Below are 27,847 nucleotides of genomic sequence, written 5' to 3' on the forward strand. Positions count from 1 at the left end.
CCTGGGTCCTCTCGGACCTTCCGGATCCGCGGACGGCGAGGGTGACTGGACGGAGCCGCTTGTATTTAAAATGTTCTTTTTTTATTTGTCGTTTAAAAACAAACTTGGAAGAAGCAAAATCCAAAACTTGCCCTTTGCCTCTTGCAACATAAATTATGTACAGTTCAGAATGATCGCTGATACAAAACATGCCAAGGACAGGGCGCTGGGGGTGGAGGGAGAGAGGGCGCTTTAAAAAAGGGAATCATTTCATCCGTTGTTACGAAGGACCAACCTTGCTGTACAGGATACACACAACACAAAATAAAGTCTTCACGGGATTCACACTTGTCAGCGATTTATTTTTTAAAAAGGGGGAGGGTCCTGGAGGTGAGGGGAGAAGACTGTAAAAGGGAAAAACTGAAAATTGAATATGTGCAAGTGTAAACCAACCCAAAATACAAACACGGGGGGGGAGGGTGCGGGGGAGGGAGAGGAGGGAATTCAGATGCAATTATACAGGCGGGGTACTTAAAAAAAACAAAACAAAACAAAAAAAAAACCAACAACCAAAATTCCAACCTTGTAGCCTGGGTCTGAGTTAGTTTATATAAAAATTAAAAACTGTATAAGATTTCTTCACTAAATTCTACAGGACTATCGGATACCTAGCATATGCTTACAAAGTCTGCCCCATCCCCTTTTCCCAATCCCAGGGCCCAAGCCCCAACCAGAGCCTGACTCACAGGAGCCAATCTCCCCCTCCCTGTAGCCTAGACCTTTTGCTCTTGGAAAAGGAATATCCAATGGCTTTGGGGGCAGCAGCCCAGTCTCCCCGCTGTCTGATTTAATGACAGTGGTTTCTGTGGGGGTGGGGGGATGTTATTCTCTTAAACATTTGCAGCTTGAAACAGTTGAGGAAGCAGCTTTAAAAAAAAAAAAAATCTCCCTACCCCCATCAATCCGCAACCCCCCAAATTCAAAAACAAAACAAAACAAAACCTAAAATCACAACAGCGACCTTGCTCCCCCTCCAGCAGGCCCGCCCATCCACCGCCACCAAGCCCACCCCTACACTCCAGACATTTGATTCTTGAAAATATTAATTACAAAATGCCCTTTGCCCACAGCCCCTAGGAGAGAACTGCATATAAGCTTCATCTTCATCCCCACGCTCCCTACTTGAGGGGGTCTGGGGCCTCACCCACCCCCAACCTACCCCTACCCCCCAGGAAGAGGTTCAACTGCAGCACAAGCTTGGGCAGAAAGGGGGAAGGAAAGGGAGGCAGGGAACCCATCACCCTCTGGCTCCCCCTGGGGCCAGCTCACTTTTGTGCGTTATAACATAGTCCAACTATACAACCGGGGTGAGAATTGCCCAGCCTCTATACCCCCACCTTACAGCAGTCACAGCCAGGGGGTGGGGAGGAGGGGGTGAGGAAAAGGGCGGTAGGTTGGGTAATGGAGGGGGCCCCCCCACAAGGGGAGCTCCATGTGTCCGCCCCACGCCCCCCTACCATTTATAAACTGGTTTTGTAAAAAGAAAATAGATATATTTATATAGAATATATAAAGCACAAAAATTAGTAGTTTTACATTTGCTCTCCCCGGGGGTGGGGGGAGAGGGGAGGGTTCTCACCTCCAGCCGGCTCCCCCATTCCCCACAAGACTATGTACAATCCCATGTATAAATAGATAAATACCCCCCACCCTCCCCGCGCTGACACTAAGCTCCCCACCCCCACATCACCACCCCTTCCCACCAGACCAGCAGCAGTTTGGTGACTGAGGGAAAGTGGGAGCTCCGGGCCACACCCTGCCTCACTGGGTATGGGCATGCCACTCAGGGATAGCCCTCACCCTACCACCCATCCACCCCATCCAGGGGCTGGAGGGCAAATGGGCTCATGATGGGGTTGGGAAAACAGGAGGGAGATATCCTGGTCCTAGGTTTAGCACACCCCTCCTGCCCCCATGTCCAGATGGAGAAGGAAGTCCTAGAGCAACTAGGGGCCAGTTATCCCCAATCTTCATCATCATTAGCCTCAACCACCATCCCATGCCCATAATTAAAAACAAAGATGGATTTTTTGTTGTTGTTTTTCTTCCTCTTCCTACCCCCCTTCCACCCACTCAGAAGAGGGCAGTGAGGTGGAAGAGAGGGTCGGGGCAGTAGGGGGCTTGGAGAGGGTCTCACATTTCAAAACAGCAAAAAATCCAACACTTAAATGAGGTAGGTGTGGGTGCGGGGTCTCCTTGCCCGGCTTGCCTGGCTTGCCCTCCTGGGCAGCTGGGCGCCTCTTTCCCGTTCATGTTGCATTTGTCAGAGTGGAAAACAAGGAAACACAACCCATAGAGAGACAGAAACACAGAGGAGAAGAGGGAGACAGAGACAGATTGAGAGGGAAGGGGATGGGAGTGAGGGTGGGGGCAGGACCCGGCAGGCAGGGCCAGGTGTGGGACCCGGCCTTTGGGATTGTCAAGCTTAGTCAAGTCTCTTTGCAGCCTTGAGTCGGGCCGGAGAGGTCGGTGGGAGCAGCAGGGCTGTGAGGCCCGGCCACACATCCTCCTCCCCCCTCCCTGCTGCCTCCCAGTTGCTTCTGGGTAGTTCCCGGCCCATATCCCCCTCAAACCTGAGATGCCCAATGGCTGCTTCTGTCTGGCCCCTCCTGGAGCTGGGGGCAGAGATGCCAGCCTGGGGGCCGGTGGCGGGGAAGAGGGTTGTCCCTGGTGCCCAGGGTGGGCTTGGCCTAGGGCCCTCTGCCCCAGCCTCCTGCTCCAGGGGCTCCGGTCAGCCGGCAGCCCCAGCCCTGGGTCCTGGCTCTGGCTGCTACCTCTCTTCCCCCTCATCCCTTTCAGGGAAGAGGTTGGGGGTGGGGGGACTCCCCTGCCTGGTAGCCTCTAAGCTTCTTAGTTCATCCATTTTCGACAATTCCAGGCTCCACAGTGGCAGGGGATCTTGTGCTGATCGTCCTCAAAGTCAAACTGATAGTCATAGGTCAGCTGGAAAGAGAAGAGGGTAGAATCGATGCCAGCCCCCCAGAGGGAGTGGGGGGCAGGCAGAGATCTGATCTGACGGCAGTGGCCTTGGAACTTGGTTCTAGGGAACTGAAGAGAAGCGGGAGCTGCTTTGTCACTCACACAGAACACTTCCTCTCACCTCCTCTCCTTTGGGGATTCGCCGGCTGGAGATGATGATGATTTTATCCTCCTTGTCAAACGTCACAACTTCCGCCACACAGTTAGGGGCACAGGAATGGTTAATGTACCTAAGCAGTGGGCCAGAGTCGGGGATGCCAGGCAACTGAGTTGGGAGGGTTTTGGTTCCTTCTTGGCCCACCCTGAGTGTCACCCCCAGGGACCCCTAAACTCCTCCTTCCTCATTCCTCTCTCACCTGGCAGGGCCTCCGGTCAACGTAGCATCAATCACATGTTCGTTGTTTATTCGGAACATGTAGATGCCTCGATTCTAGAAAGGAAGAAGTTGCAGAAGTGGGAAGAGTATCAGGGAATGGCAGCAGCGCTGGTGGTGGGATCAGGTAGCAGACTCGGGCAGTGGGCTTATCTTCATTTCCTGTTCTGCCTTTCTCTTGTCTCTCACCTCCTCCTCCTGCCACAGCTTTCCACCTGCTCCCCTGACCCCAATTCAGCCCCTTGCTCCTCAGCGGAGAGGGCGTCCATAAACCAAGACAGCCCCTCTGCCAGCCCATACCTGCTCCTCATAGATTTTCTCCCGCCGGTTGGCCACCTCATTTCGAATGATGGTGCCAATATATTCGATGACCATTGTGTGCTTTTCTAGGTCCTTGGCGGCGTAGAGCCCCAGGCCCTGGATACGGGAGCGAGCCAGGTACACGTTGTTCTTCCACTCAGTGCGCAGGCGCCGGTACTGTGATGACTTGGAGTGCACAAACTGCTTGCTGTATGGGGTGTTGGTCTCGCCTGTGAAGGTGCTCTGATATGCCTTGGACATGCTGGTGCTGTTCAGGGTGTGAGGCCTGGGAGGTGACACAGGCCATGACAAGACAGCTCTCCCCCAGACCAAACACACCCCACCCGCCTCCTCCCTAGGATGCGCAACATGCCAGTTAGGGGCATGTGCTGTCTTGGAAATGGAGTGGAGGCGTGTGGGTCTTGGCTTTGGTGAGGCAGCCACTAGTTGTGGGGACCCGTGCGACACCCTGAGTGGCACAGAGAGCCCAGGATGGGGAGTGGGGGATGGAGGGAGGGGGGCACCAATTCCCCTACACTGAGCCCGCTCTCCCATCTCCCTGCCTTATTCCACCCTCCTGCCAAACATTACACAAGGCCACGCTCCTCTGGGAGGTCTTCCCCAAGCAGCCCAGGCCTGGCTTTTAAGCTCATGATTTGCTCAAACGTCTGAGTTCTACCTCCTGCACATACTAGAAGCCCTGAAATTGGGGGCTGTGTCTACCACACTGGGCTGGATCTGAATTAAAAGTGGCTCTGAATTCACAGCCGAGAGGTGGTACCCTTTCCTTTCTTCAGACTGTCCCCTTCTCTGACATAACGTTGGGCTCTGTGCAGATGGCTCAGTGCAGGGGAATGACTGCTGCCTGGCAGGATGCCTCTTCACCACCCTAGGGCACCAGCCAAAATCTTGCCCATCCCAGAGCAGTGGTTTTCAAACGTTTTTGATTCTTTTTGATTTAGTAGAGATGCATTTTTTTCCTTGTTTCTTTAACGAAATGTTACTGGAATTCCAATACATAAACTAGATGAAAAGAGAATGCTTCCGGGTGAATCCAATTTGGGGAAGGGGGAGTTATGCACGGGGAGGGCCAAGTCCTGCTCACTCGGTTTATGTGTTCCAGGACTTTCTGAAACACACACAGTTTGAAAACCACTGTCGTAGAGCATCAAGGACTGGGGATGACTGGGGTAGTAGAGTCTGATGCTCTAGGCTAGCCCAAGGAGCAACAGAAGGCCTTCGAGAAAACCCTGCTACAAGGATTCTGCCTCCCTCTACCCAGGGACCAAAGTCAGGCTACTGTGGTACACAGAAAGAGCAGTGAACCACAAGTCGAGAGGTAAGGTTCTGGTCCCAGCTGTGTGACCTTTGTCTAGTCACTTAACCTTTCTGGGTCTCAGTTTTCTCAGCTGTAAAATGGGGGTTATACCACCTGCCCTACCTACCTCATAAGGTTGTTGTGAGGATCAAATGAGATAATGGATGTGAAAACGCTTTGAAAAAAAAAGTATAAAGTGCTATACAAATGTAAGGTTTTATTATTTTTCTATTATATTTCTAATTATTTTTGACACCAACTCAGCCTGGGGAAGGGAAGGTGACCCTAGCCTTTATGGGGTGTCTCAGGCTTGGGAGAATCACAGGCCCCCTGGAAGCAAAATAAGAGAGGAAGGAGGTGACTGGCTCCCTTATCTACTGCATAAAATTTCACCACTGTCTACCCAGAACCTCCCCAACAGCCATTCCCAGGGTGCCCAAGATAAGTCTGTCCCAGACCCCACGTCAACCCAGGACACCTGAGCAGCGTGGAGGAGGAGGAAAGGGATGACCTAAGTGATACCTGCATACACCTGCATACCCTCTAATCAGGAGGCCTAGAGTGAACCCCCAAACCTTCATAATTGGCCAGAGGGCGCCTACCAACCCCCACTCCCGCATCCCACGGCCCCCACCCTACAAGCTCACCGTTTGTAGTGTGTGAGGATTTTAGGCTCCGATCGGGCACAACCAGTGGGATTGATCATGAGTGGCAGCTCCATCAGGGGGTGGCGTCCATAGCGGAATAAATAGTTTTGACAGCTCTCCACTCCAGGCAGCTGTGGACACAGGTCGTGTGCTTGCCTTAGCCTGAGCGTTTTGGGGGCAGGACCAGAGTCCCCAGTGCCCACGTGGCCCCCGGCCCCCTCCTTACTGATTCAGCTATGCGCAGCACGGCGTGCACTGTAAGCCCAAAGAGCTCCTCGCCTTTCAGGTACTCGGGGAAGAGCCGCAGCATGTCGGCCTCTTTTCTCATGGCAGCCACAGGCTCAATGATGCGATTCCACACCGCTAAGAGGCAAGGAAAGAGAGCAGCCCTCAGAGGCAACTTCTGCTGACGGACCTCAGCCTAACCTCGATCGGGAGCGACGGTCCTTTTCTGTAGCCTGCCCACCTCCCTGCCACGAGGCTGTGTGGTTCTTCAGGACCCCCCGCTGGCCTCCCAGTCCCACTCTCCCTCAGCAAGCCAGCAGGCTTCCTACCCTGGAAGGGCACCAGAGAGCCCCAGGACACAGAGCCATGACCCCAGGGCCCAGGAGACCCAGCACAGGCCACAGTGCCTACCCAACAGCCAGAACAACAGGCCTGCTTTGGAGTTGGGAAGACTTGCGTTCAGGTTCTAGTACTGGCTATGGGCCCTTACACCAAATACTTAAATCTCTCTAAGGCTCTGTTTCTTTTTTTTTTTTTTTTTAAGGCTCTGTTTCTTTATGTATACACTGGGCAAAATGAAAGTACTTACCTCAGAGGGTGGCCATGAACAAAATAGCCTACGTCAATTACTTAACTTTAGTTTGTGGCGCACGGTACTTGCTCACTTATTTCTATCGTTAATGCTAAAGCTCAGAGCAAAAGAGCTCTGACCAGGGAAAAGCAATCGTAAGGAACTCATGGTTAGGAACAGGGTGAGCCAGGCCAGACGATGCGGTCTCAAAACCGTATTCTTTAGTCCGGCTGAGGATAGGAAAAGGAGCCAGCACACGTGAAGGAGACAAGCAGAAGGTCTTCAGCCACGGGGGGGTGCGAGGTGGCTGAGAGAGGCTAAAGCACTGCCCCTGGGGATCTCTAAAAGACCTCCACTGGCCTGAAGCCAGGGCAGGAAGATCCCGCGCGAAGACCCCGCGGATCCCTTCCACTTCCACATGAGCGTTTCCAGGGCCCCGTGCTCACCCTGGGGGGAGGCGTCGGCGAAGACCAGGTCCTCCAGGCCCTGTTCCATGACTTTGATGATGAACTCGGGCCTCCCGTTGTTCTCACCGATGGAGCAGCGGTAGCAGCAGCGGCGGTTGTTGGTGCGGAGGCTCCAGTAGATGCGCGTGGCCTCGTAGCCCACGGGATAGAGGGCAGTGGCGCTGTGGAAGTCAGCCATCTGATGAGGCAGCAGCTGTCCGATGGCGTGGAACACAAGGCCCCCCACGCGGAACATGTGCAGCCGCTCTCCCCGCTGGATGATGCTGGCGATTTGCTTCACCTCATCCCGCTCGATGTAGACCCGCCGGAAGACAGCAAAAGAGCTCAGCTCCTGCTCACAGGGCCCCTTGATCTTATGCATTGGACACAGCATGGTCTTGTCCTTGAAGAACATGCACTTGGCGCGGATGGCGCAGGCAAAATGGTAGACGCTGGGGCACCGCATTCGATTGCAGCTGCTGGTGGCACCAGTGCGCTGGCACAGGGAGCACTTGGTTAGCAGTCCTCGGTGCAGGGCAACCTCCACGTTCATCAGCGCCCCGCCCTGAGTCTCGTAGACCTCCGTGGACCACAGGGCACAGTTGAGGTGCACCCACAGGTCCAGGTCCAGGTTCAGCAGGCGGGCAGGCCCATCAGTGGCCCCATCACCCTCCTCGTGACAGAAGCAGCAGCGCCGCATGTCACGAGGCACCTTGTCAGGTCGCAGGGCCGTGCCAAGCTGTTCCATAAACTCCGCCACTTCCCGCTCATCCTCCTGCCGCCCACTGCCCTTCTGGATGGTCAGCAGCAGTCGCAGCCGCTTCCAGCGCACCCCCTTCCACTTCTTGAGGCGAGGGGGCCGGGAATCTTCACCTTCTTCGGGGGGCCGGGCTCGGGGCTTGGGTCGGGCCGATTCAGGGGATGAGGCCAGTGGCAGGGGCGATGGGACCGGTGGCTCAGCTGAGGGTTCAGCCGGGAGTTCAACCAGGGGTTCAGCAGGGGGGCTGGCAGGAGAGGGTGCCAAGGGGGATGGGGGCGGGGAGGGCTCTTCAGGAGGCGGGGCGGAGAGCTGTCGCACATCCAGATTGGAGACGTTGTAGGTGTAGCTGTGTTGGGTGGGTGGCTCTGGGGCGGGGCTCTCCTATGGGAGGGCATGGCCCGGTATCATCAGCGCCAGCTCCGCGCTTAATGAGCCGCCCCCTCCTCTCACCCAGATTCCTCTCTCCCAAAAGCCCTCTGCCTTCTTCGCCCTGGCCAGACACCCACCGTCTTTTCTCCCCCCGACCCACCTGTTTCAGGAGGCTCAAGATGTCTAGCTGGCTCTTGAGGGTATAGCCGGGCAATACTGCGTCAAACTGCTTCAGCCAATCGGGGCCAGCTTCTGGGCTCTTGCCTCCCAGACCCTTCTCTTTCCCTCCTGCAGGAAGGAAGGCGTCAGAACCTCCCACCAGAATCCCTCCCTGCAGGTCCTGAGGAGATTTCCCGCCACACTCACCAGGGCCCTCAGCTTCCCCCTTCTTAGGTTCAATGCCCGCCCGGGCAGGGCTCTCCGGGAACAGCACCTCATAGGAGTTGGGGATCTTCATGCTTAGCAGCTCTGCTACTGCCACCATCACACCATTCAGGTTCTGCCAGGGCAGGGAAAGGGACGGGAGGGCCCGTCGGCGGTGTGGAGCGGGCGCTGCCACCAGCCTGGTGGGGACAGAACACCCGGAGCCCCGCTCCCCAAGCGGCCGGTCAGTCCCGCCCTTCTCACGCGCTTCCTCCACAGCACCTCTCCCACCTCTCTGCTGCAGTCGTTAACGGGCGCTCCACAAAGAGGGACCCGTGCCCACCAAGTTTAGGAATGACACACGCTATATGCACCACTTGGAGACTCACGATATACATTAGCAAATTAAAGAATCTGAGGAGTCCTGTAGTAAAGAAACTTGTTTTGTGGTTTCAACCGGGATTTCCAATTTTCTTTGACCACAAAACCCTGTCAACATTAAAAAATAAGAGTTCCGCCAAACGTGACTGGGGACATGCTGTCTTGCAGCATTCGTCGCATTATGTGCGCTCTCCTAATTTGCTGACTTGCGTCTCTCACTGGACTGTGAGCCCCTCGTACTTTATTTACCCTAATCCTGCAGCCTTCAGCCCAGGCATTCACACACAGTAGGTCCTCGTACATAGTTCTGAGTGGTTGAATTCATCCACACAAGCTCCAGGGACTGCCTTCTGACCAGGATCCCTCTGGCCTCCAAGGAACCCCCAGGACATACCTTGGCCGCAGCGGCGGAGACTGTCAGCATGACTGACACCTCACTTCCTTTGCCCTTTTCCCAAGCTGTGGCAGGTAGCTTTCCAGGGGCCTCCAGGTCCAGGGCCCCATAAGGTTTGGTATCTGGGAAGACTGAATGAGAGAGGGACCTGTGTAAGCTCCAGCTGCCCTCTCCCCCAGCCTCGGACAAGCCAGCCCTGCCTGGCCCATGCCCAGAGCAGCCTCTACCTGGGATACTGGCCCGAGGAATGATGGGGATGACAGGGGAGAGAGCCCGGTCTTCCTGCTCCCACCGGCCTGAGCCCAGCTGAGGGAAACGAGTGGCCTCCTCCCCCAGGATGCTTTCGGGGGACGAAGCTGGCACAATGCTATCAGGAGAATCGCTGTCCTCATCACTTTCCATCCTATGGGCCAAAAGGAGACATTTGTTGGTACAGCGCTGCAGACTCCCCCAAGTAGACATTTGTTGGTACAGCGCTGCAGACTCCCCCTCCCAAATCTAGAAATTAGTAGATGTCATAGCCTTATGTGGCACCTGCCATTGGCCGAAGGGAAAAATGAGGCAACCTGCCCGCCACCCCATTCCTTACCCCATTTCCAGCCCCGCCCCCCACCTGACATCCTCAGTCTGATTGTGAGGGGGTGTAGGCAAGGCAGCCAGCAGGTCTAGACTCTTCACCTCTGAAGCATCTGAAGGGTAGGAAGGGAGAAGAAAAGTCAGGCTGGTGGCCAGAGCTCACGGGGCTGTCTCCCCCAAATTTCAGGCCTAACTAGTACAAGACCTAGCTTAGCTCTCATGACCGCTGTTGTCTACCCACCCACCTACCTACAAGTCTGGGGCCGATGAGCTGCGTCTGTCGAGCCTTTCCTACGTGCCAGGCACTGGGCTCTGTTCATCAAGTTTTAACAACTCCAGCAGAGGAATATTCTAACATCTATTTTCAGTGAGGAAACTGGGGCCCACCCAAGTCAATCATGTTACTTAGCCGTGGTAACACAGCTAAATGCATACAAGAACCAGAGAATTCAAATCCAGATTTGACTGGCGTTCTATACCCACTAAAGCACTGTAGGCTGTGCCTCATAAACAGAAGCCTCATCAACACTCTCTCCTACCACCACCTCCTCTGTCGCCTATGCTCTGGACTCCTTGCTTCCAACAAGTCAGCCCTAAAGAGGCCCTTCCCTAGCTCAGGTACCCTGTTCATGTGCGCACACGGGACCACAAGCGATCACTCCTGTCTCAAACCGTATGAGAGGGCACATTGACCGACCTGGACCCCAGCCACCAAACCCCACCAGAGAACGAGAGGCCCACGCTGCTCCTGCCTTACCCCTCAGGGTCCCTTCAGTATCCCGGGCAGAGGCAGCATCCTTGGGGTGTTCCCCCAGCTCTTCAGATGGAGTGACGCCATTCACCATCTTCTGCTGCACCGATGGGGGTGGGGTGGGGGGCAGCGACGAGGGTGGTGTCGGCGGGTTACTCAGGTTATTCTGGGGGTGGGGTGGGGTGTTGTGTGCAAGATGGCAGAGGGAGAATGACGTAATCTCCTGGCCCCCCACGACATCAGCAATCTCATCTTCCACTCCCACCTCCACCTCCCCAAGAACCTCGTCATCCCCAAAAAGTATTGCCGTTTTTCTGACCTTGGTAAGCAGCTGGGAATAGTAGTCAGGGCCAGTGGGCAGTGCCCCACTTCCAAAGGCCCCCCTCAGCTGGCACTGCCCGTTGACCGGGCAGCCACTGCCGAAGGGAGCAAAGAGGCTAAAATTGGCGGTGATGGTAGGCTCCGTTAGGGGCAGCAGGGACAGCTCCTAGGAGAGGCAAGATGACAAGGTTGGAAATCTACAGAGTGAACATCTCTGCCACTGCACAGCTGGGGGCCAGCGTGCCCCCTATCCTGGGATGGGACCAGGGGGCTGGCTCCTGGGGGTCACCTGTTTCAGCTGTTTCAGCAAGGCCTCGCTGGCCCTGACCCCGTCCTCCTTCCGCAGCTTCTTTCGGGAGCTCACCAACCTGTCGCTTGCCTTCTGCACCCGCTTGGGCTTCGGTGTCACAGGCTTCCTTGCTGCTGTATCCTAAGCCGGATAAACCCACAGTGAAGGCTGCAGTCTTCCTCAGAGCCCTCACCTCTTCTCTGTGAACCAGACCTGCTCACGTTGCCCCGGGTTGCAGTCCCCATTCTATCTGCTCCAATCTATCTAGAGCACTCACCTCCTTGTTGCTGGGGGTACCCTGTAGTTTCTGCTCCAGCCCAGCCAGCTTGCTGTCAATGTGCCCGTTGATCTCAGCTCGCAGCCCCTCGGGCCCCCGCCCAGTGCTGAGTTGCACATTCTTTGCCCGTAGAAGCTTCTGCAAGAGCAGATGCCCGGCCTCTGAGCGGGGGCCTGCCAGCAGGAGGTGGTTGCTGGTACCTGGTGCCCCTATTGGCTCCCCGTTGGCCTCCCTCTTCACCGCCTGGGCTCCCAGGGCACATGGCTCCTCCCGAGGCTCCTGCTTGATGCTGAGATGGGGTGGCTCAGGCACTGCCTGCCCGTTCACCTGCTCCAGATGTCCAGGTACCAGGCTGCTCTGCTCTGGCTTCTGGGCTTCTACTAGGTTGTCTGGGGGGTCCCAAGGTCCCAGCCCCTTGCCAAAGAAGGTATCCGCAAGCTGGGCAGCAGCAGGTGAGACCCTCCCAGGAGGCAGCTCCAAGGATGGCCCCTGGGGTTTTGGGGTCCCTGGCTGGGTGGGGGGGAGCTGGGCCTCAGAGGGGAGCTGGGATGGGACGAGGGGGCTGGCTCCAGGGGGCTGTGAGGAAGGTCTCTTTGGCTCTTGGGGGCTGGATGGTGGAGGTGTGGGATGGACAGGGCCGAGGACCGGTCCTGCGGCTAAGGCTCCTTGTGGGGCGGGGAGCCGGGGTGGGCCCTGAGGTCGAAGCCCCGCCCCTAGCTCCTGGAGGGGGCCAGTCTGGGATCCAGGGAAGCCCCCAAGCTGGGGCTGGCGGCCCAGGAGGCCCTGGAGGGGAGAGGGCTGGGCCCCGGGCTCCTGGTAGGGGGGTGCCTGGCGCACTGCCGGACTCTGCTGCAGCTGCCGTTGCATGAGGAGCGCCTGTAGCTGCTGCTGCTGCTGCGGGCTCAAGTGCCGCAGCTGGGGGTTTTTGGCCAGGACTCCTTGGAGCTGTGCTCGAAGTTGACCCACAGTTGGCATGACTCCAGGCCCAGGCAGGCCCGGCCCAGACTGGGGGACAGATCCTGCTTTGGCAGGCTGTGGCCCTGCGTTATTTTGCACCGGCCGCTCTAGTCCAAGGGGCTGTTGGGAGCCCAGAAGGTTCTGGGTCATGGTCCCAGGCTGCTCCCCTAAAGGAACAGAGGACTGGGCCAGCAGGTGGGGCATGGCTGAGGCCTCTGAGGATGAGCCGCTGCCCGCCTGCCCATGGCTTCCCACACCTGCCGTGTGGAGCAAGTTAACTTGCTGCTGCTGGGGCCCTGGGAGCCTCAGAGACGACTGCAGCTGCGCAGGGCTGGGCTGCGGCTGGGCCTGCGGCTGGACAAGCAGGAGCTGCGAGTCCCCGGACAGCGAGGGCTTCACCTCCCCAGGTTCGGTGGCTGCCGACTCGGGAACAGCCCCTAGGGCTAGCGGCGCCCCCTGATGTGTGGACGGCCCCTCCGCGGCCTCTGGAGGAACAGCCGTTTCTACCATGCTTTGCTCCTTGCCCGTCAGGACGGTGGTACCCAGGGCTCCGGGGCTAGAAAAGTGTTGCGCAGGCTTGGCCGGCATGCCCGGGCCGAGGGGCCCCTGCTGCTGCGGCTGCTGCGGCTGCGGCTGCTGCGGCGGAGACAGTAAAGTTCGACTCTGGTTCAAGAGGCCCATCTGCTGCTGTGGCTGCGGCTGCGGCTGCTGCTGCTGCTGAAATTGCTGCTGCTGCTGCTGCTGTTGCAGCTGCTGCTGAAATTGCTGCTGCTGCTGGAGCTGCTGCTGCTGCTGAAATTGCTGCTGCTGCTGCTGCTGCTGGAGCTGCTGCTGGAGCTGCTGCTGCTGCTGCTGCTGCTGCTGGAGCTGCTGCTGCTGCTGCTGCTGCTGGAGCTGCTGCTGCTGCTGCTGGAGCTGCTGCTGCTGCTGCTGCTGCTGCTGGAGCTGCTGCTGCTGCTGCTGCTGCTGCTGGAGCTGCTGCTGCTGCTGCTGCTGCTGCTGGAGCTGCTGCTGCTGCAAGGCAGCCATGGGCTGAGCGCTGAGTTTGGGCTGCCCAGCATGCGGCATCAGGCCCTGCTGCAGATGGGAAAGGCCCGCCATGGATCCCTGCTGTTGGTGTTGGTGCTGCTGCTGCTGCTGCTGCTGCTGGGCCGTGACCAGCCGGTGTCCCATAAGGCCCTGAGCCTGCTGCGCCAGCTGGGGGGAACTCAGCACCCGGGACTGGGTCAGAAGCACCTGTCTGTGAGGACCCTGGGGGCCCAAAGCTCCAGGGTGCTGCTGCTGCTGCTGCTGCAACACTGCCACCTGCGCAGGGCCCAGCATGCCCTGGGGCCCCTGGGGTGGCTGTGGGGACAGCTGCTGGACCAAGAGGCCCGGATGGCTGCTGGGAGGCAGAAGCCCCTGGGGCTTGGGACCCAGAGCCTGGTTTGCCTGTACGCCCAGGCTCTGCTGCTGTTGCTGCTGGACTGCCACCTGTCCCAGGAGGTGCTGCTGCTGCTGCTGCTGCTGCTGCTGCTGCTGCAGTTTCTGGGCTAGCTGCATGCGCTGCTGCTGGAGCTGCAGCTGCCTTTCCTGTAGAAGTCTCGACTCGGGTCCTAGGCCTCGAAGAGCCAGGTTGCCGGGGAAAAAGCCCCCTGAGGGGCCAGCCAAGGCCCCAGCCCCACCAGAATGTTGCTGTTGCTGCTGCTGGGCCAGGGAGGTGTTGAGGAAAGGGCCACCAGGCTGTCCGGGGAGTGTCATGCCTCCTGGGGGCAGGCGAAGACCCCCCGCTTGCCCACCCGGAGGCCCCTGCGGTGGCTGCAGCCCATGGCCCGGGAGCAGCTGCCCAGGGAGCTTGGTGAGGAGCCGGGGACTCTGGGAAGGGCTAAGGGCCAGCACGGCCGAGTGCTGCTGCTGCTGCTGCTGCTGCTGCTGCTGCTGCTGCTGCTTATTCCGATACTCTGCCATGAGGTTGGTGTGCTCCTTCTGCTGCTTCCGGACCTGACACAGGAGAGTCGGGACGTCAGCCTGGAGCCTGCCCACCCATGCTCTCCCTCTTCTCGGGCTCCTGCTTGCCAGGCTGAAGTCTGCTTTCCCTACCTGATCCAGCTGTTTCTGGATCTTGCTCTGCTGCTCTGTAACCAGCTTGAGCTTCTCAGCATCAGCTTCCGGGAACTCACGGCCAGCCTTTTTGGCAGTGCGCTGCTTGGCGCACAGAGCCTTCCGGGACTTGCGGTGCACACCAATCTGCTCCTCTAGCACCTTAAGCTGCATCTGTAGGAGCTGCTGGGTATGAAACAGCCACTCCTCATACTGCCGCTGGTCAGCCTCATCTGGGAAAGGAAACAGGGTGTCAGGACCCGCAAAAGGGAGATCGGAATCCCTCTTCCTCCACCATCTGCCCCAAGCCACTCCCTTGCACACTCCTCCCCAGCCCCATACTCACTGATCACTCCCTGGGCAAAGGTGGGTGGATTGGGACGAGGCTGGGAGGGGTCACCAGTACTCCGTTCCTGTGGTGAGAGAGACCGCTGAAGGGTCATTGTTGCAAATCAGGCCCTAAGAAGAGCGGCCCAACTGTAGAGGACACAAGTTCCTACTCCCACCTGACCACTTACCTGGCCACTCCCAGCTGCCACATGGTTCTGCAGATCACTGCCAGGCCCCCCCGAGAGCCTCTGGGCTAGCAGGGACACTTGCTGCCTGGAGTCCGCCAAAACAAAGGGGATGTGTAAGTCATGGGGAAAGGTGAAAGACAAAGAGGTGGGACAAGTAGGGACGGGGACCAGGAAGGAGAGGGGAAGGACTGGGAGAGGAAAAGAGCCAACCACCCCCCCCACACCCCCCAAGTCTTACCTGTTCATACCAGGTGCCACTCCAATGCTGCCCTGAGCCATCACCTTCTTGATGCCTTTCAAAGCCACCATCTTGGCCTTCGCAATGGGATCGATGATATCTTCTGCCGCAAATTTGTCCAGATCTGGAGAGAGGAGAGCCGAGTAAGCTGGACCTTGGATTCAATACTCCACTCTATGTCTGCTGTGCCTTCCAACACCTTGACCTCCACCGAACCAAACAGAACAACGGAATGGCAAAAAAGTGGTGGAAAGACCACTAACTATGAGCCAGGCAGCACGGGTGACTCAGCTTTATTATTCACAAAACATGTGGCCCTGTTTTCACCTGCAAGGTGCTAAGAAGAGACACTTAGTAGATATCTGTGGGGCCAACATATCAATGTCATTTGACTTCTCTGAACCTCAGTTTCCTCCTCTATCTGACAGAGCTCATGATTCCCTACTCCGCCTATCTCATGGAACTACTGAATCAAATGTGACAAAGACTGTGAATGCACTCTATGAACCTAGAAAACATTCTTCAAAGAAAGTATTCTCAGGGCAACTAGTGCAGCCCAAGAACCCAAGATATGGGCACTGTGCCAAAGTCCTAGATGCCAGAGCTGTTTTGGGCACGACATGTATCACCTACAGCCCACTTTCTTGCCTGTTGAGGATGCTGGGTAAAAAAGGAGAAATAAGTAATCACCCCAAACTTCAAATCTTCCTAAAATCCTGCCCACTGTGTATTTCTCCACTGCTCACAAAACTAACTCTTCATTTTTTAAAGGACTAACCAAACTCCCTCTCCTCGTATTTTGAGGCAATAAGAAACAGGTAAGAGGGTCAGAGGGCCAGGACTCAAAACCCTAGCTCTGTCAGTTGTATGATCTGGATCTGGAGAAGCTACTTAACCTCCAGGCCTGCTTCCCTTACTATAACTGAAGACAACGGCAGTACCTATAATGAGTTTGTCGTGATTCAGTCAGACGATGGGCATAAAGTGCTTGGCACAGTGCTTACTTAGCAAACAGTAATTCAATAAATGCTAGTGTAATTTGAGATCTTCCTCAATCTGGCCCCCCTTTTTACGTCTCCAAAATTAGGGTAGTGCCCACTCACCTCCCTCCACACAGAGTCCACTGCGGCCTAACCACTCCACTGCCGTCTCCAAACGTACCCGCCGGCTCCCCACCAGCAGCCTCGCTCAAGTGCTCGCACCTACCCGGACTGCTTGGTCCTGCACTTCTCTCCAGCTCCTCACCTTGCGGTCTCGCCACGGCTACAGAGCCTTTGCTAATCAGGCTTCGTGCATTCATTCCATTCATTCCAACATCTGAATGCCTGCTACACGCCAGGCGCTGTTCCTCCCTTCGCAAAAGCTACACCACCTCTGCCTGCACCGCTCGTACGGCATTTCGCCCATGCTCTGTGTGTCCCACTTCCCTTAGCGGGGGGATTAGCTTAGGTCTCTAGCTCCAGTGTCCACCTGGCGGTAGCAGTGATCACCCCTGAGTAACGAAGTTACCTGTGTCCGGGAAGAAGCTGTTAGCCAGCTGCTGCTGCATGGCCAGCTGCTGAGGTTTGATGCACATGGAAGGGGGCATGGCACCCATGGGCTTCTGTGCCAGCACTGGCTGTGAGCTCTGCTGGGGCCCCAAGCCTGCCTGCCCCCCGTGCTGCCCACTTAGCATATGCCCCTGATTGGACACCATGGCCATGGATGGGGCCAGGCGCTGCTGCAGGGCATGTGCTGGTGGCTGGGTGGGCATCAGGGGCTGGGCCAAGCCTGGCTGTCGGGAACCTCCAAGTCCTAGGGCAAGCTGCTGTTGGGGCCCAGCCAAACTGGGAGAAGAGCCCTCGTGCGGCAAAGACATGGTCTGGGCAGGGCCTGGTGTGGACAGCAAGGAATGCTGCTGCTGTTGCTGCTGGGCAGGCTGCAGCTGTGCCGAAAGCTGCTGCTTCTTCTGCAGCTCCTTCTTCTCATGCTCCAGCAGGTCCTCGATGAGCAAGGGTAACTCACTGGCTACCAGCGAGCTCTCCATCTTGTCCAGCTCATCCCCGGATGCTGCATGGCCACCGGGCAAGGTCAAGGCCTCACTCTCTAGCTCAAACTTTTCCAGCAGGGAGGACCCTCCTGGGCCACTCAGCGGGCTGGGGGTCAGCAGGTGAGCTGGTGGGCCTCCCGTGGCCCCAAAGGGGCCCTTCTCAGTTGTGTGCCCACTGCTGGAAAAGGGTCCCGTGCCCATCCGGGTGTCCCGGCTGCCCATCACGCTCTGTCCTGGCTTCAGCCCCAGGCCTAGGGAAGTGGTAGCAGGTGCTGCTTCTACCTTGGGGGTGGTAATGGCGAACTGGCAAGGGGAAGGGTGGCGCCCACCTTCCTCCACCTTGGGCTTCACCTCAGGAAGCACCGATGCCAGACGAGGCTCAGACGCATCAGCAGCAGGGGGAGGGCGTTCCTCAGGGCCCAAGGGTACTGGCTCCACCCCCCGCAGCAGGGCCTCCCGCTCAGCCTTCTCATTGGCCGACTCCACCAGCCTTAGGTGCTCATTGAAGATGTCCTTCTTGTCCCCAGTGTCCAGCTCAGGATCAGTATAGGCCAGCAGATCAAACTCATCCCCGTTGAGCAGGTCATCCAGGTGGGGGTCATTGGTCTCCAGGTTTTCCAAGGTGCCCAGCTCATCATCTCCTTTGGCCACATCCACACCCAGACCCAGGTGAGCAAGCTCCTCATCATCCTCTAGGGCCTTGTGGGCATCAAAGTCATCGTCCAGCTCGGGATCCTCGCAGGGTAACTTCCCAGCTTCCAGGGCCAGAGGAGGAGGGCGGCCAAGCTCAGTGCCTGAGGGGGGCCGGCTAACCAGCTCCAAGCCAGTGGGCAGGGAAGGACCTTTGGTGTGGGGCATTGGATGGAGGCTGTTGTTCAGTTCAGGGGCCGGAGGTGCTGAGGGTTTCTGTGGGGGGAGGCCAGATACCGCTAGGCCTCGAAGCCCTTCAGGAGCCATTCGGTGGGAGTCCTCACTTACTGGGTAAAAACGGGGCCTCTGTGGGGGGCCCTGACCAGGAAACGGAGCCCCCCCAGGTCCTAGTCCTTTCTGTACATTGTGCCGCAACTCAATGAACTGGGCAGGACCAGCTGGACCAGGCACTGGCTCCCCAGGGCCAGGCAGGCGGGTGGGAATTCCCGCCAAGGGGGAACCTAGGGCTTGGCGGCCAAGTTCGGGCCCGGGAGTTGATGGGAAGCGGGTAGACATGGCAAGTCGCACGGAGGTCGCTGCTGTGGCCGCCGCCTGCTGCTGCTGCCACAGCTGCTGCTGCTGTAAGGGCAGGGAGCCGGGGTAGGGCGCCCGCTGATAGAAGGCCTGGGAGCCTCCCACCAGTTGCCTGCAAGAACACGCAGTAGTCAGTACGACGAAACCAGGGCCAAGAGCTGGAACACGGGCTTAGGGCGGCGGGGAAGGATGGAGGTGCCGCAGTCGGAGGGAACGGGGAGGAAGAGTAAGTGGACACTGGACAAGGGTCAGCCACGGGGAAACCAGGGGCAGCACACAGCGGTGGTGAAGTCTGTTCCCTCGCTTTACCCCGAGGGAACCCCTGGGAGCCTCACCGGTTGTTCACATCCATAGAAGAAGGGGTGGCTGGGGGAGGTGGCCGGGAGAGTCGGTCGTCGCCGGGGAAAGCCCCCGGCCCCACAATGGGGCCACCCAACTTGCTTGGGGGCAGCCCCACAAGGTTACTCTTGTCCTAGGAGAGACAGAGATAGATGAGGGCGGGCCACTGTCAGTACCTCGGACCCCCCCACTCCTTGCCACTCTACCTACCTGGGTCCCGGCGAAGGGGGCCTGGCCTCGACTCAGCTGCTCAAAGGCAGGGCTGCTGGGCTCAGCACCCCAGCTGCCCGCGGGCCCCACTGCTCCTGCCGCTGCCGCAGCTGTCTCCTTCTCCTGCCGCAGGGTGTTGCGCTGGATCTGCTGCCGAATCAGCAGCTCCCGGAGTCGCTGGCGCTGCGCAGAGAACAGACAAGTGGGCTAAGTCCATTCTTCTCCAATCACAGGGCTGGCACAGGGACAGCAGAGGTATGGGGGGGTTCGCTCCAGGATGTCCACCCACCTGTCGCTGCTTCTCCAGTTCTGTTTGGCTGAGGCTGGACATGCCTGGGTCCTGGGTACCTGGAAGTTCGGGTGCCGCCAAAGAGCCGCCCATTCCAGCCCCTGGGTCTTCTCGCTTATCGACTGGAGAGGTGATGCCTGCCCGCTGTGAGGCTCCATGGGACAGGTAGGGGAGGGATCCATCGGGTGCAGGTGGTGGTAGGACTGATGGGGGACGTAGCGGGGACAGCCCAAAGCCCTCTCCTGTGGACCCACTGCTGGATCCCAGGGGGCTGCCCGATGGGTGGAAGTTCCCTGTGGCTACTGCGTAGTTTGTGCTTTGAGGCTTGCCCAAGGTAGGGCCGGGCCCAAAATGGCTGTTGATCCCATGGGGTGGAGGGACACCAGGCTGAGGGACGGGGGGTTTTAGGGAAGGCTCCCCTACCGCCTGAGGGAAAGTGAAACGCATGGGAGAGGGGGTGCCCACAAAAGCACCCGTCCCAGGGGACCGGGCAAAATTGGGCGGCTGCCCACTTGGGACCTTAGCATGGAGCTCACCTGCCGGCCCTGAGGGCAGGGCTGCTGGGAAGCCCCCAGCCCCCAGAGGAGTGTGGGCTAGAGGCCCAGCCTTGAAGGCAACTTCAGGGGGCTGGGGTCGGGGTGGCTTATGCAAGGGGGCAAACGGGTCACGGGACTGAGGGCGTGAGGGTGGACGGGAATAGGGATCAGGGGACTGGAAGCGAGGGGTAACAGGGGATGGGCAAAAAGCCTCAGCAGACAAAGGACGGGGGGTTAATGGGGACTGGGAGCTGGACTGGGACTGGGGACTGGCGGGCACTCGGGAGAAAGGGTCTGAGGGCAATGAGCGAGGGGGCAGGGCACAGCAGCTCTCAGGGGGTGGGGGCTGGGGCCGAGGTGTCAATGGGGGCTGGGCATAGGGGTCAGGGTAGGGGCCAGGGCGAAAGATGTCCGAGTGGCCGGGGGAAGAAGGGGCCAAAGCCTGGGCAGGGGGTGGCTCCTGGGGCCTTAGGCCCAAGCCCGGGCTCTGGGGCTCTACCTGAGATGCCCGAGGGGTCAGGGGGGCTTTGAAGACATCAGGTGCCTTTAACTCCAGGCTGCCCAGGTGGGGGCCTGAGGAAGGTGAGTCAACAAAGCCTAGGTTTGGGGGCCCATAGCTAGGAGAGGATGCCCCGAGCTCTTCCTTCTTCACCTCTAGGGCCTTCCGAGACTCCCCAAAAGGCGGAGGCGACAGCAGGGGCTCAGCAGCCTTGCCTCCCCCTATCCCTGGGCTCTCAGGCACAGCCAGGTTGTCCAGTGAGGGGCAGCGAGGTTTGAGAAAGGGGTCAGGTGTGGAGGGCTGGTGTCGGGGGGTGCCAGGTGGGGTAGTGTGGAATTCCCCTGGCTGGCCAGTCCCAGGACGAGATGAGGCGCCCAGCGTCAGGGGCTGCGCGGGGGCCCCAGTCGGACTAGGATAGGGAGGATAGGTAGGTGGTGCCGTGGGGAAGCGGGGCTCCAGAGCGTAGGCGGGGGCCAGTCCAAAGGGGTCCTGCGAAGGCACTTGGGCGGGCACCTGGGGTGGGAGCTTGAGGAAGAGCTCACCGGGCGAGTCGGGGCCGGGCACTGTGCCCGCCGGCGGCTTCAGGAACCCATCCGCAGAGGTAGACAAGCCGGCGGGGGTTGTGGGGCTGCCAATGAAAATGGTGGGGGCAGCAGCGGGAGGTGGACTGCCCAGTGCCCCTGGCTGGGGGGGAATGCGGAGATGTAGGGCCGGTCGGTCAGTCTTACGGGCCACGTCGCCCACCTTGGTCTGCTTGTTGATCTGGCTCTCAGCCTGCTACAGGGGGAGACCAAGCACAGAGCAGTCAGGCTGCTGTGGCAGGCCCTATGTCCCCCATACCCTCCGAGAGGCCCCCAGCCATAGGACTTGGATGGCACGGCCCAGCCTGGCCCCCACTCACCTTTTGCACCTTGTTGATGCGGTGAGCCGCGCGGTTATCTTTGGCCTTTTGCTGAGGGATACAAGACACAGCCTTAGGCCTACTACGGCTCAGTTTCATGCCCAGCCCCATCCCTCACATCACTCACTCCCTACCCAGAAGCGGATCCCTTCTGGCCCAGTTGCTTTGGGAGTGGGGAATGGAAAGAATTGAGGTAAATTTCCCAAAGACACCCCCGAGCCCCAGTTCCCACCCTGACCCAGGCTCCCTTCTGTCTCACCAGGTAGGGGGCTTTGTCAGCAGCTGGAACTTTTCTCCAGAGCTTCATGATTTGTTTGCAACGGCTAGACCAGTCTGGAGGCAGAAGAAGTATTTCGTTAGAGGAGACTTGGAAGGTGACCCTTGTGCCCACCACATCACCAGGCTGTTTCCCTTGCCCCCATCCCATGGGTACCTGGGTAATCCTGCTTGAGATTAGGGAAGTTAATGTTGGCATAGAGCACAGGCGAGATGGTGGAGAGCTGGCCCAACTCCTCATCCTTCTCCCAGCGCTGAAGGCTCCGCTGGTTATAGGAGAGCCCGTCGCCCTCACCCTCCGTGGTGGGGGTGGTGGGGGTGGAGGGCGTGGTGCCCCCTGAGCCTGTCCAGGGGCTGTCTGGCTCACCGGGTTCCGGGCTAAAGAAGCCCCCGCGCTCCCTGGGGCGCAGGGGCAGAGAGTCACAGAGGGCAGGGATGCCAAGCCCCACCCCCAGACAAACTGCCTAGAGCCCCCAGGGCTGCCCTGCCCCCCAAGGAGGGTCACTAACTAAGGAGCAGAGGGAAGTGTTGCTACAGCAGCACCCAGGAGTCAGGGACTGCCCACAGGGGTTAAGCACAGATACCAACCTAGAATCCAGGAACGGGGACTGGCAGAGGCCCGGGTAGGAGTCCATTGGGCTGCTGGAAGGGAGATTGCCCAAAGGGAGTCCACCTACAAGAGGCACAGGATCAGAGAAAGGGAGCAAGAGGCCCATCCTGGGGCCAGCTTGGCCAAACCTGGCCACCCAGTCTTCACGCCACTCCCATCCACATCACCTTGAAGAAGGGGCCTCTGCAGCGGTGTCCGGCTGCCATCAGGGCCAGGGGTCCCGCAACCCAGGTGCTGCTCTCGTTCAGAACCCAGAACATCCTTGAAGAGCTGCTGCAGGTCCTTGGATTCCATCTTGGGCAGTTCTGTGGGGGGGATTGATGAAGGATGCCGCTGAGGAAGACTGGGAATTTGAGGGGACACCACAGGGCTACAAATGGCCACGGTCAGGGAAGGTGGCCAGGACTCCCCAGCAAAGAAGTTGTGCAGATGGCAGTCCCACAGGTAGGACCTTGTCCTTCTCCCACAGAGGACCCCCACACACGAAGAGTGTGGGCCACAGCCTCACCTTCGGTGGGAATCCTATCTAAGTCAGAGCTAAGCATCCCTTCACCCGGAGTGCCTGGCTTCTCGGGGTCACTGGGCACTGGGGATGCCTTGACGCCACCATCTTCAGGTCCTGCAATTGCCAGGAGAAACCCATCAGCCAAGGACAGTGTAGAGGCACCAGCCTGGCCACCCTGAACCACAGGGGGCATGACACAGTCTCCAGCCTCCAGCCCAGATGGTGCTCGGGGGTAAAACATGTTGACAGAGGCCAATCCAACACAGGACACAGTCCTCCCAGCAGCTCTTACCTGGTGTATCAGCCTTGCCCTCGGGGCCACGGGATTCTTCATCTGCAACATCTGGACAATCATCTCCTGTGAGCAACAGTCCCCACTCCAGTCAGAGATGCCCGACACTTGGTGCCCAGAATGGGTCCCCAGCTCCACAGGCTGGGGCCGTGGCCCACCCTCAATTCCGGGAGACGAGCCCATTCCCTACCAAATTCCCTCACCAGCTCCTAACCACAGGGAAGCTGGATCCCTTCAGACCACCTCACCCCGAAATGACTGACCTTTCTGTGAGCTGGGGAGCTCCTTCCTATCTGAGCCTCCATCCCCCTTGGCTTTGGGGGTTCCTAGTCCAAAACTTGGCCGGCCCACCCCAACTGCAAAAAGGGCCTTCCGGCTCAGGTCCAGCAGCTCCTTCCCAAAGAAGGCTTCCTGCAAGAGAAGTAAGAGAAACAAGCTTCTTCATGGTCTGCAGGGCAGGCGCTCCCCTCACCCCACAGAGCCTAAGACCCACCTGCAGATAAGCAGGGAACATGTCTTCCAGTTTGCTCTTCTTGCGCCCTCGCCGCTGCTGCTTCTTCTTCTCATCCCCATCAGCTAAGCTCTGGTCCACGGGGCCCTCAACAGGCAGGTCTGCAGGCATCACTGGGAACCGAAGGGGAGGTGTGAGCCCCTCCCAGGCATGCTGTTCCTAACTCGGCTGAGGGATGCTTTCTGCCTACTCTCCCCAACGCCAGTTGGGCCCACCACCCTCTTGGCCCTAGGAGTGAGCCCTCACCTCCCAGGCCTCCCTGGCAGTGCCCCAGAGTTCCTGTGATCCCCACCTTCTCCCAGGCCCCACTGGAGCCCTCACCCGTCTCACCCTCGTCGGGCTGCCCATCCCCACTCAACACCTCCGTCTGTGCAGCAGGCCCCTTTTTCACACGTGTGTGGGATTTCCGCTGTCGCACCATGAAACCACCGATGCCTGTGAGGAGGCAGAGCGGAGACTGAGAAGCTGCTAGGGACCTGGTGAGCTATCTCTCACCACGCACCTCCCCATCCCCGGGCCTCACCAGGCCGATAGGGTTTGCGTTTGCGTTTCTTGCTTTCCTCGGTCTCCTCTCTGCCAGGCTCCACATCAGGGCTGACGGGGCCCTCCAGTTTCATTTCGCATTCCATGTGCTCCACGCCACCTGTGGATGGGGACGAGAGAGAGAGAGAGAGAGAGAAAGAGAGAGAGGAAGATCAGAGGCATGGACCCTTTTAACCTTGTCATCCTGCCATCCAAGAACAGAGAGCCCGGTGCCTCGCCACAGAGCCATCTGGCAAGACCAACAGTGGCTTGGGGGGACCGGGAGCGGCAATGCTGCCCCCCCAACACCCCACTCTCCCAGGCGCCTTCCCATTCCTTGGGCACTCCCTGAGATTCCCCAGCCTGACCTTCGCCCTTGAGCAGCTCATCAGGGTCCAGGTCCCCATCCTTCTTGTCATCAGGGCCAAGGGCATCTGAGGGCTCAGAACCCTCCAGCCCTGCCTCGCCCGGGAGGCCAAGCCGTGCTCGCCGCTGACGCCGCTTGTGCAGGGGTGACATGGTCAGGGTACGCAGCACGGCCATGCCCGTTTCGGTCAGCCACACGCCCTCGAAGCGAAAGTACTGAGGCTCTGCACAAAGGGGAAGAGTGTGTAACCCCTGGATGGAGGCCCCAGAGAAACCAGAACTCCAGTTCCAGCCTAAGTCCCCAGCTGGGACAAAAGCAGCAAAAGAGACCAAAGCGAACACTGGGGTGTGAGGGCTGGAGAGGACAGGCCACCGACGGGTGCCAGCTGAGGCCCGAGTTCTCCATCAGTGACCCAGAGGGGTTCACAGAGATGGCTACTACAGAAGCCTGCCTTTGCTCATGACTAACGCTAGTTCGCCAAATACATTCTCTGGCTGCCTGGGCCTGCCCACGGCCAGCACACGGTGCCCCAGGCGCCAGGACCAGTGTCCACATCGTGCTGGAGGAGGAGGTGGCCCCAGCCTCCTTCACGGAGAAGAAAAAGTTGTGTTCTGTGCTCTCTGGAGGTGAGATTCTGGCAGTGCGAAGGCCATGTTGCCTAGTGGAATGAACTCTGCCTGGGAAAATGGAGGCCTTGGTTCTCATCCCAAATTTACCACTAATCTACTGGGATGACCTTGGGCAGGCCACTCAAACTCCGAGGATCTTAGTTTCCTCCTCTGAAAATGAGGAGATGAAGTTGGGGGGTTGGAGCTGGACTAGACAGTGTCTAAGTCTCCTCTGGCCTTGGCATTTGGGATTTCTGTGACTCACCTGGCTCTTTCACCTTCATAGGCACCAACTCTGGAGGGGCCACAGGCGCTATGGAAGAGACAAGCAAGCCAAGGCCACTTGAGGCCCTGTCCCAAAGCAAGGCACCCCTGCCCCTCCCCGCTCTCCCCAGCACCTGGGACTTACCAGCAGGCTTTACCACGTAGGGCCGGCAGGAGACACAGTCAAAGCCCTCGTCAGCCGCCTGTTCCACGTCATCCTCCGTGAAGAGGCTCTCACAGCCAGCATGCATCCACCTGCAAGAAGGGAGGCAGGAAGAGATAAACCCAGACAGTGCAAGGATGAGAACAGGGAAAAGGCCTACACAAGGAGGGAGGGGCGCCCTCACCGTTCACAGTGGCGGCACTGGATTAGTAGGTCTTCCTCCACGTACGGGGCATGACAGATAGGGCAGGTCACCAGGCTGGCGCAGGGCCCGCAGTGTGTGTAACTATTCTGCCATTCACAGTGGAAGCCAGGGGAGGCGGCCCCACACTGCATACAAGACACACACCTGGTGGGAGCAGAAAAACAGACCTTCAGCACCTAAACCTACCCAAGGCAACCAGAGACACCTTCACACTGAGAAGCAAGCGACCGGCCCGGCCTTCTAAGCCCAGCCTCTGTCATGTTAGCAACATCACATCCCTCCAACATGTCTGGCCCAGGCCCCTCTGGCCCTGGGATGACCTTGGGCAGGCCACTCAAACTCCGAGGATCTTAGTTTCCTCCTCTGAAAATGAGGAGATGACCCCTCAAGAGCCCGGGTCTCCTTACCACTTGCACTTCCAGCCACCCTTGGGCACGGTGAGCAGTGGCGGGTCCAGGCAGTACGTGTGGTAGCTGATGTCACAGTCATCACACAGCAGCAGGCGTGAGGGGTCCGAGGCTTGGCCACACACCTCACACACGATGCACTCCACGCAACGCCAGCCCTTTAGCAGCATCACCTTGGTGATCTGGTGTAGAAGATGGCAATGCCTCAGGGTATGACGTACAAGAGAGGGAAGACCTCTTAGGGGAGGGCGGGACTTACCATGGGAAGGGCTGGAGGACCTCGGTGCCCATGTGAGCACAGGAAGGCCACGCAGAGCACCCTCATCCCCAAAAGCAGTGGTTCTAAACTTAGGCTCCCAAGGATCTCCACCGATCAGAGAACAGCCTCACCCAGCCACTGCCTCGTTACAATCTTTCACTAGCCCAGTCCCCGGAAAGACTGTGGGTAGAATTAGGTTGTATTTCCCCCAATTTTTCTTGAACGTTTAGAACCCGCTACTTTTAAAAATTAATGAATGTTAGCAGTCAACAAGTTCTAAATCAACATTAATGAAAACCCCAAAACAAATGATCATAATTGGGTCAAAAACAGTGCTTTCACCTTGTAGACATGTGCTTATAATTTTGATTTTATACTTTATCTCCAGGCCATATCATGTTTTCTATTAGTAAAGCTCTCACAGCTTATACAACAGATTAAATTATATCAGTAAATCATGGTCTACCACCAAGAAACATAATAAAGACCACCACAATTTCCAGAGTACTTTGCCCCAAGGTGAGTTTGATAACCACTAGTGGCTGATAAAGAACTTCCAGGACCAACTGCCACTTTAAGTAGTGTGACCAGGTCTCAACTATACTCAAATTTTTTAAATTAAAACAAACATGGGATGCCTGGGTGGCTCAGTCAGTTAAGCGTCTGCCTTCAGCTTGGGTCATGATCCCAGGGTCCTGGGATCGAGTCCCGCATCGGGCTCCCTGCTCCTTGGGGAACCCGCTTGTCCCTCTGCCTGCTGCTTCCCCTGCTTGTGCTTTCTCTCTCTCTCTCTCTCTCTCTCTCTAGCAAATAAATAAAATCTTAAAAAACAAAACAAAACAAAAACGTGGTGTGACCAGAACTGGGGCCTAAGATAAGAAATAACTGACCCCACTCCCTAGCCCAGGACTCTTGGGCCTTGAACTCACCTTGCTGTTGACACAGTAAGGGTGATAGCACTGAGAACACTGGGAACAGGCAAGGAGGTGGCCCTCTGCCCCCCGGCCAAAGCTGCCACATACCACACACATGTCCTAGAGAAACACACAGAAACCCAAATGTCCAACCTGGTCTCCTCATCTCACTCAGTGTCAGTGACCAACTACAACACTAATCTGAAAGGAGGGAATCAGGGAACCAAAACCCCACCCCCCATCATTAGGACACTTAGCCATCGTGGGCCTGTTCATGCCTTGCTCATCTGACCATGACCAGGGAATCTGAATTGGTACATCCTGACACGGGTAAAAGGAAGGAGAGGTAAAAGGAAGATAAGAAAGATAAAGACTGGTCAGGATGAGAGAGTAGCATATCTGACAAAAGTCTATCAGCTTTGAGATTATTCAGGTGAGAACGTACATTAACTTCCCTAGGCCATAACCTTCAATAGGGCAGAGATCATGCCTTGCTTTTTTCACTGCTATACCCCTTGCTCCTAGCTCAGTGCCAAGCTCAGAGGAGACGCTAGAGAGAAATCTGATGGACGGACAAACAAATGAGCAACATGATCCTGATTCACTCTTTTCTCATTAGCTGGATATCTCCAGAAATAAGTCCTTGGTTTGGTTTTCCTCATTTACCCTCCCACCAAAATACGCACACCCAATGTTGGGTCTGCTGGGTCTCGGTGCTGAGGATGGGACTACCCCGGTCAAGTATG

The 27,847-nt window shown here is 57.8% G+C and overlaps 1 protein-coding gene across 9 annotated transcripts in view; it reads right to left on the reverse strand.

The window, feature by feature from the left end:
* Window positions 1–59: 59 nt before the first annotated feature.
* Window positions 60–27,847, reverse strand: part of KMT2D (lysine methyltransferase 2D) — a 39,987-nt gene continuing 12,199 nt past the window's right edge. For 2 of the 9 annotated variants that reach the window (XM_078075942.1, XM_078075941.1), the window contains exons 15-56: window positions 27,117–27,221; window positions 25,929–26,110; window positions 25,501–25,665; window positions 25,299–25,408; window positions 25,155–25,202; window positions 24,283–24,504; window positions 23,916–24,035; window positions 23,714–23,827; window positions 23,375–23,505; window positions 23,145–23,292; window positions 22,882–22,947; window positions 22,593–22,703; window positions 22,252–22,389; window positions 22,063–22,147; window positions 21,632–21,873; window positions 21,458–21,531; window positions 21,199–21,249; window positions 19,263–21,074; window positions 18,974–19,156; window positions 18,760–18,896; window positions 16,681–18,536; window positions 15,172–15,295; window positions 14,934–15,018; window positions 14,762–14,846; window positions 14,416–14,648; window positions 11,380–14,316; window positions 11,103–11,243; window positions 10,812–10,979; window positions 10,499–10,658; window positions 9,755–9,854; window positions 9,393–9,568; window positions 9,166–9,296; window positions 8,394–8,526; window positions 8,188–8,315; window positions 6,899–8,039; window positions 5,883–6,019; window positions 5,657–5,787; window positions 5,137–5,184; window positions 3,692–3,977; window positions 3,375–3,448; window positions 3,140–3,248; window positions 60–2,982 (exon numbers count right to left, since the gene is read on the reverse strand). In XM_078075942.1, the coding sequence (XP_077932068.1) occupies window positions 2,890–2,982; window positions 3,140–3,248; window positions 3,375–3,448; window positions 3,692–3,977; window positions 5,137–5,184; window positions 5,657–5,787; window positions 5,883–6,019; window positions 6,899–8,039; window positions 8,188–8,315; window positions 8,394–8,526; window positions 9,166–9,296; window positions 9,393–9,568; window positions 9,755–9,854; window positions 10,499–10,658; window positions 10,812–10,979; window positions 11,103–11,243; window positions 11,380–14,316; window positions 14,416–14,648; window positions 14,762–14,846; window positions 14,934–15,018; window positions 15,172–15,295; window positions 16,681–18,536; window positions 18,760–18,896; window positions 18,974–19,156; window positions 19,263–21,074; window positions 21,199–21,249; window positions 21,458–21,531; window positions 21,632–21,873; window positions 22,063–22,147; window positions 22,252–22,389; window positions 22,593–22,703; window positions 22,882–22,947; window positions 23,145–23,292; window positions 23,375–23,505; window positions 23,714–23,827; window positions 23,916–24,035; window positions 24,283–24,504; window positions 25,155–25,202; window positions 25,299–25,408; window positions 25,501–25,665; window positions 25,929–26,110; window positions 27,117–27,221 (12,720 nt within the window). In that variant the 3' untranslated portion in view covers window positions 60–2,889. The remainder of the gene's footprint in view (window positions 2,983–3,139; window positions 3,249–3,374; window positions 3,449–3,691; window positions 3,978–5,136; window positions 5,185–5,656; window positions 5,788–5,882; window positions 6,020–6,898; window positions 8,040–8,187; window positions 8,316–8,393; window positions 8,527–9,165; window positions 9,297–9,392; window positions 9,569–9,754; window positions 9,855–10,498; window positions 10,659–10,811; window positions 10,980–11,102; window positions 11,244–11,379; window positions 14,317–14,415; window positions 14,649–14,761; window positions 14,847–14,933; window positions 15,019–15,171; window positions 15,296–16,680; window positions 18,537–18,759; window positions 18,897–18,973; window positions 19,157–19,262; window positions 21,075–21,198; window positions 21,250–21,457; window positions 21,532–21,631; window positions 21,874–22,062; window positions 22,148–22,251; window positions 22,390–22,592; window positions 22,704–22,881; window positions 22,948–23,144; window positions 23,293–23,374; window positions 23,506–23,713; window positions 23,828–23,915; window positions 24,036–24,282; window positions 24,505–25,154; window positions 25,203–25,298; window positions 25,409–25,500; window positions 25,666–25,928; window positions 26,111–27,116; window positions 27,222–27,847) is intronic. The other 7 variants (XM_078075943.1, XM_078075945.1, XM_078075949.1 and 4 more) reach the window with 7 other exon arrangements.

Source organism: Halichoerus grypus, chromosome 6 (genome assembly GCF_964656455.1).
Source record: "Halichoerus grypus chromosome 6, mHalGry1.hap1.1, whole genome shotgun sequence".
NCBI lineage: Eukaryota > Metazoa > Chordata > Mammalia > Carnivora > Phocidae > Halichoerus > Halichoerus grypus.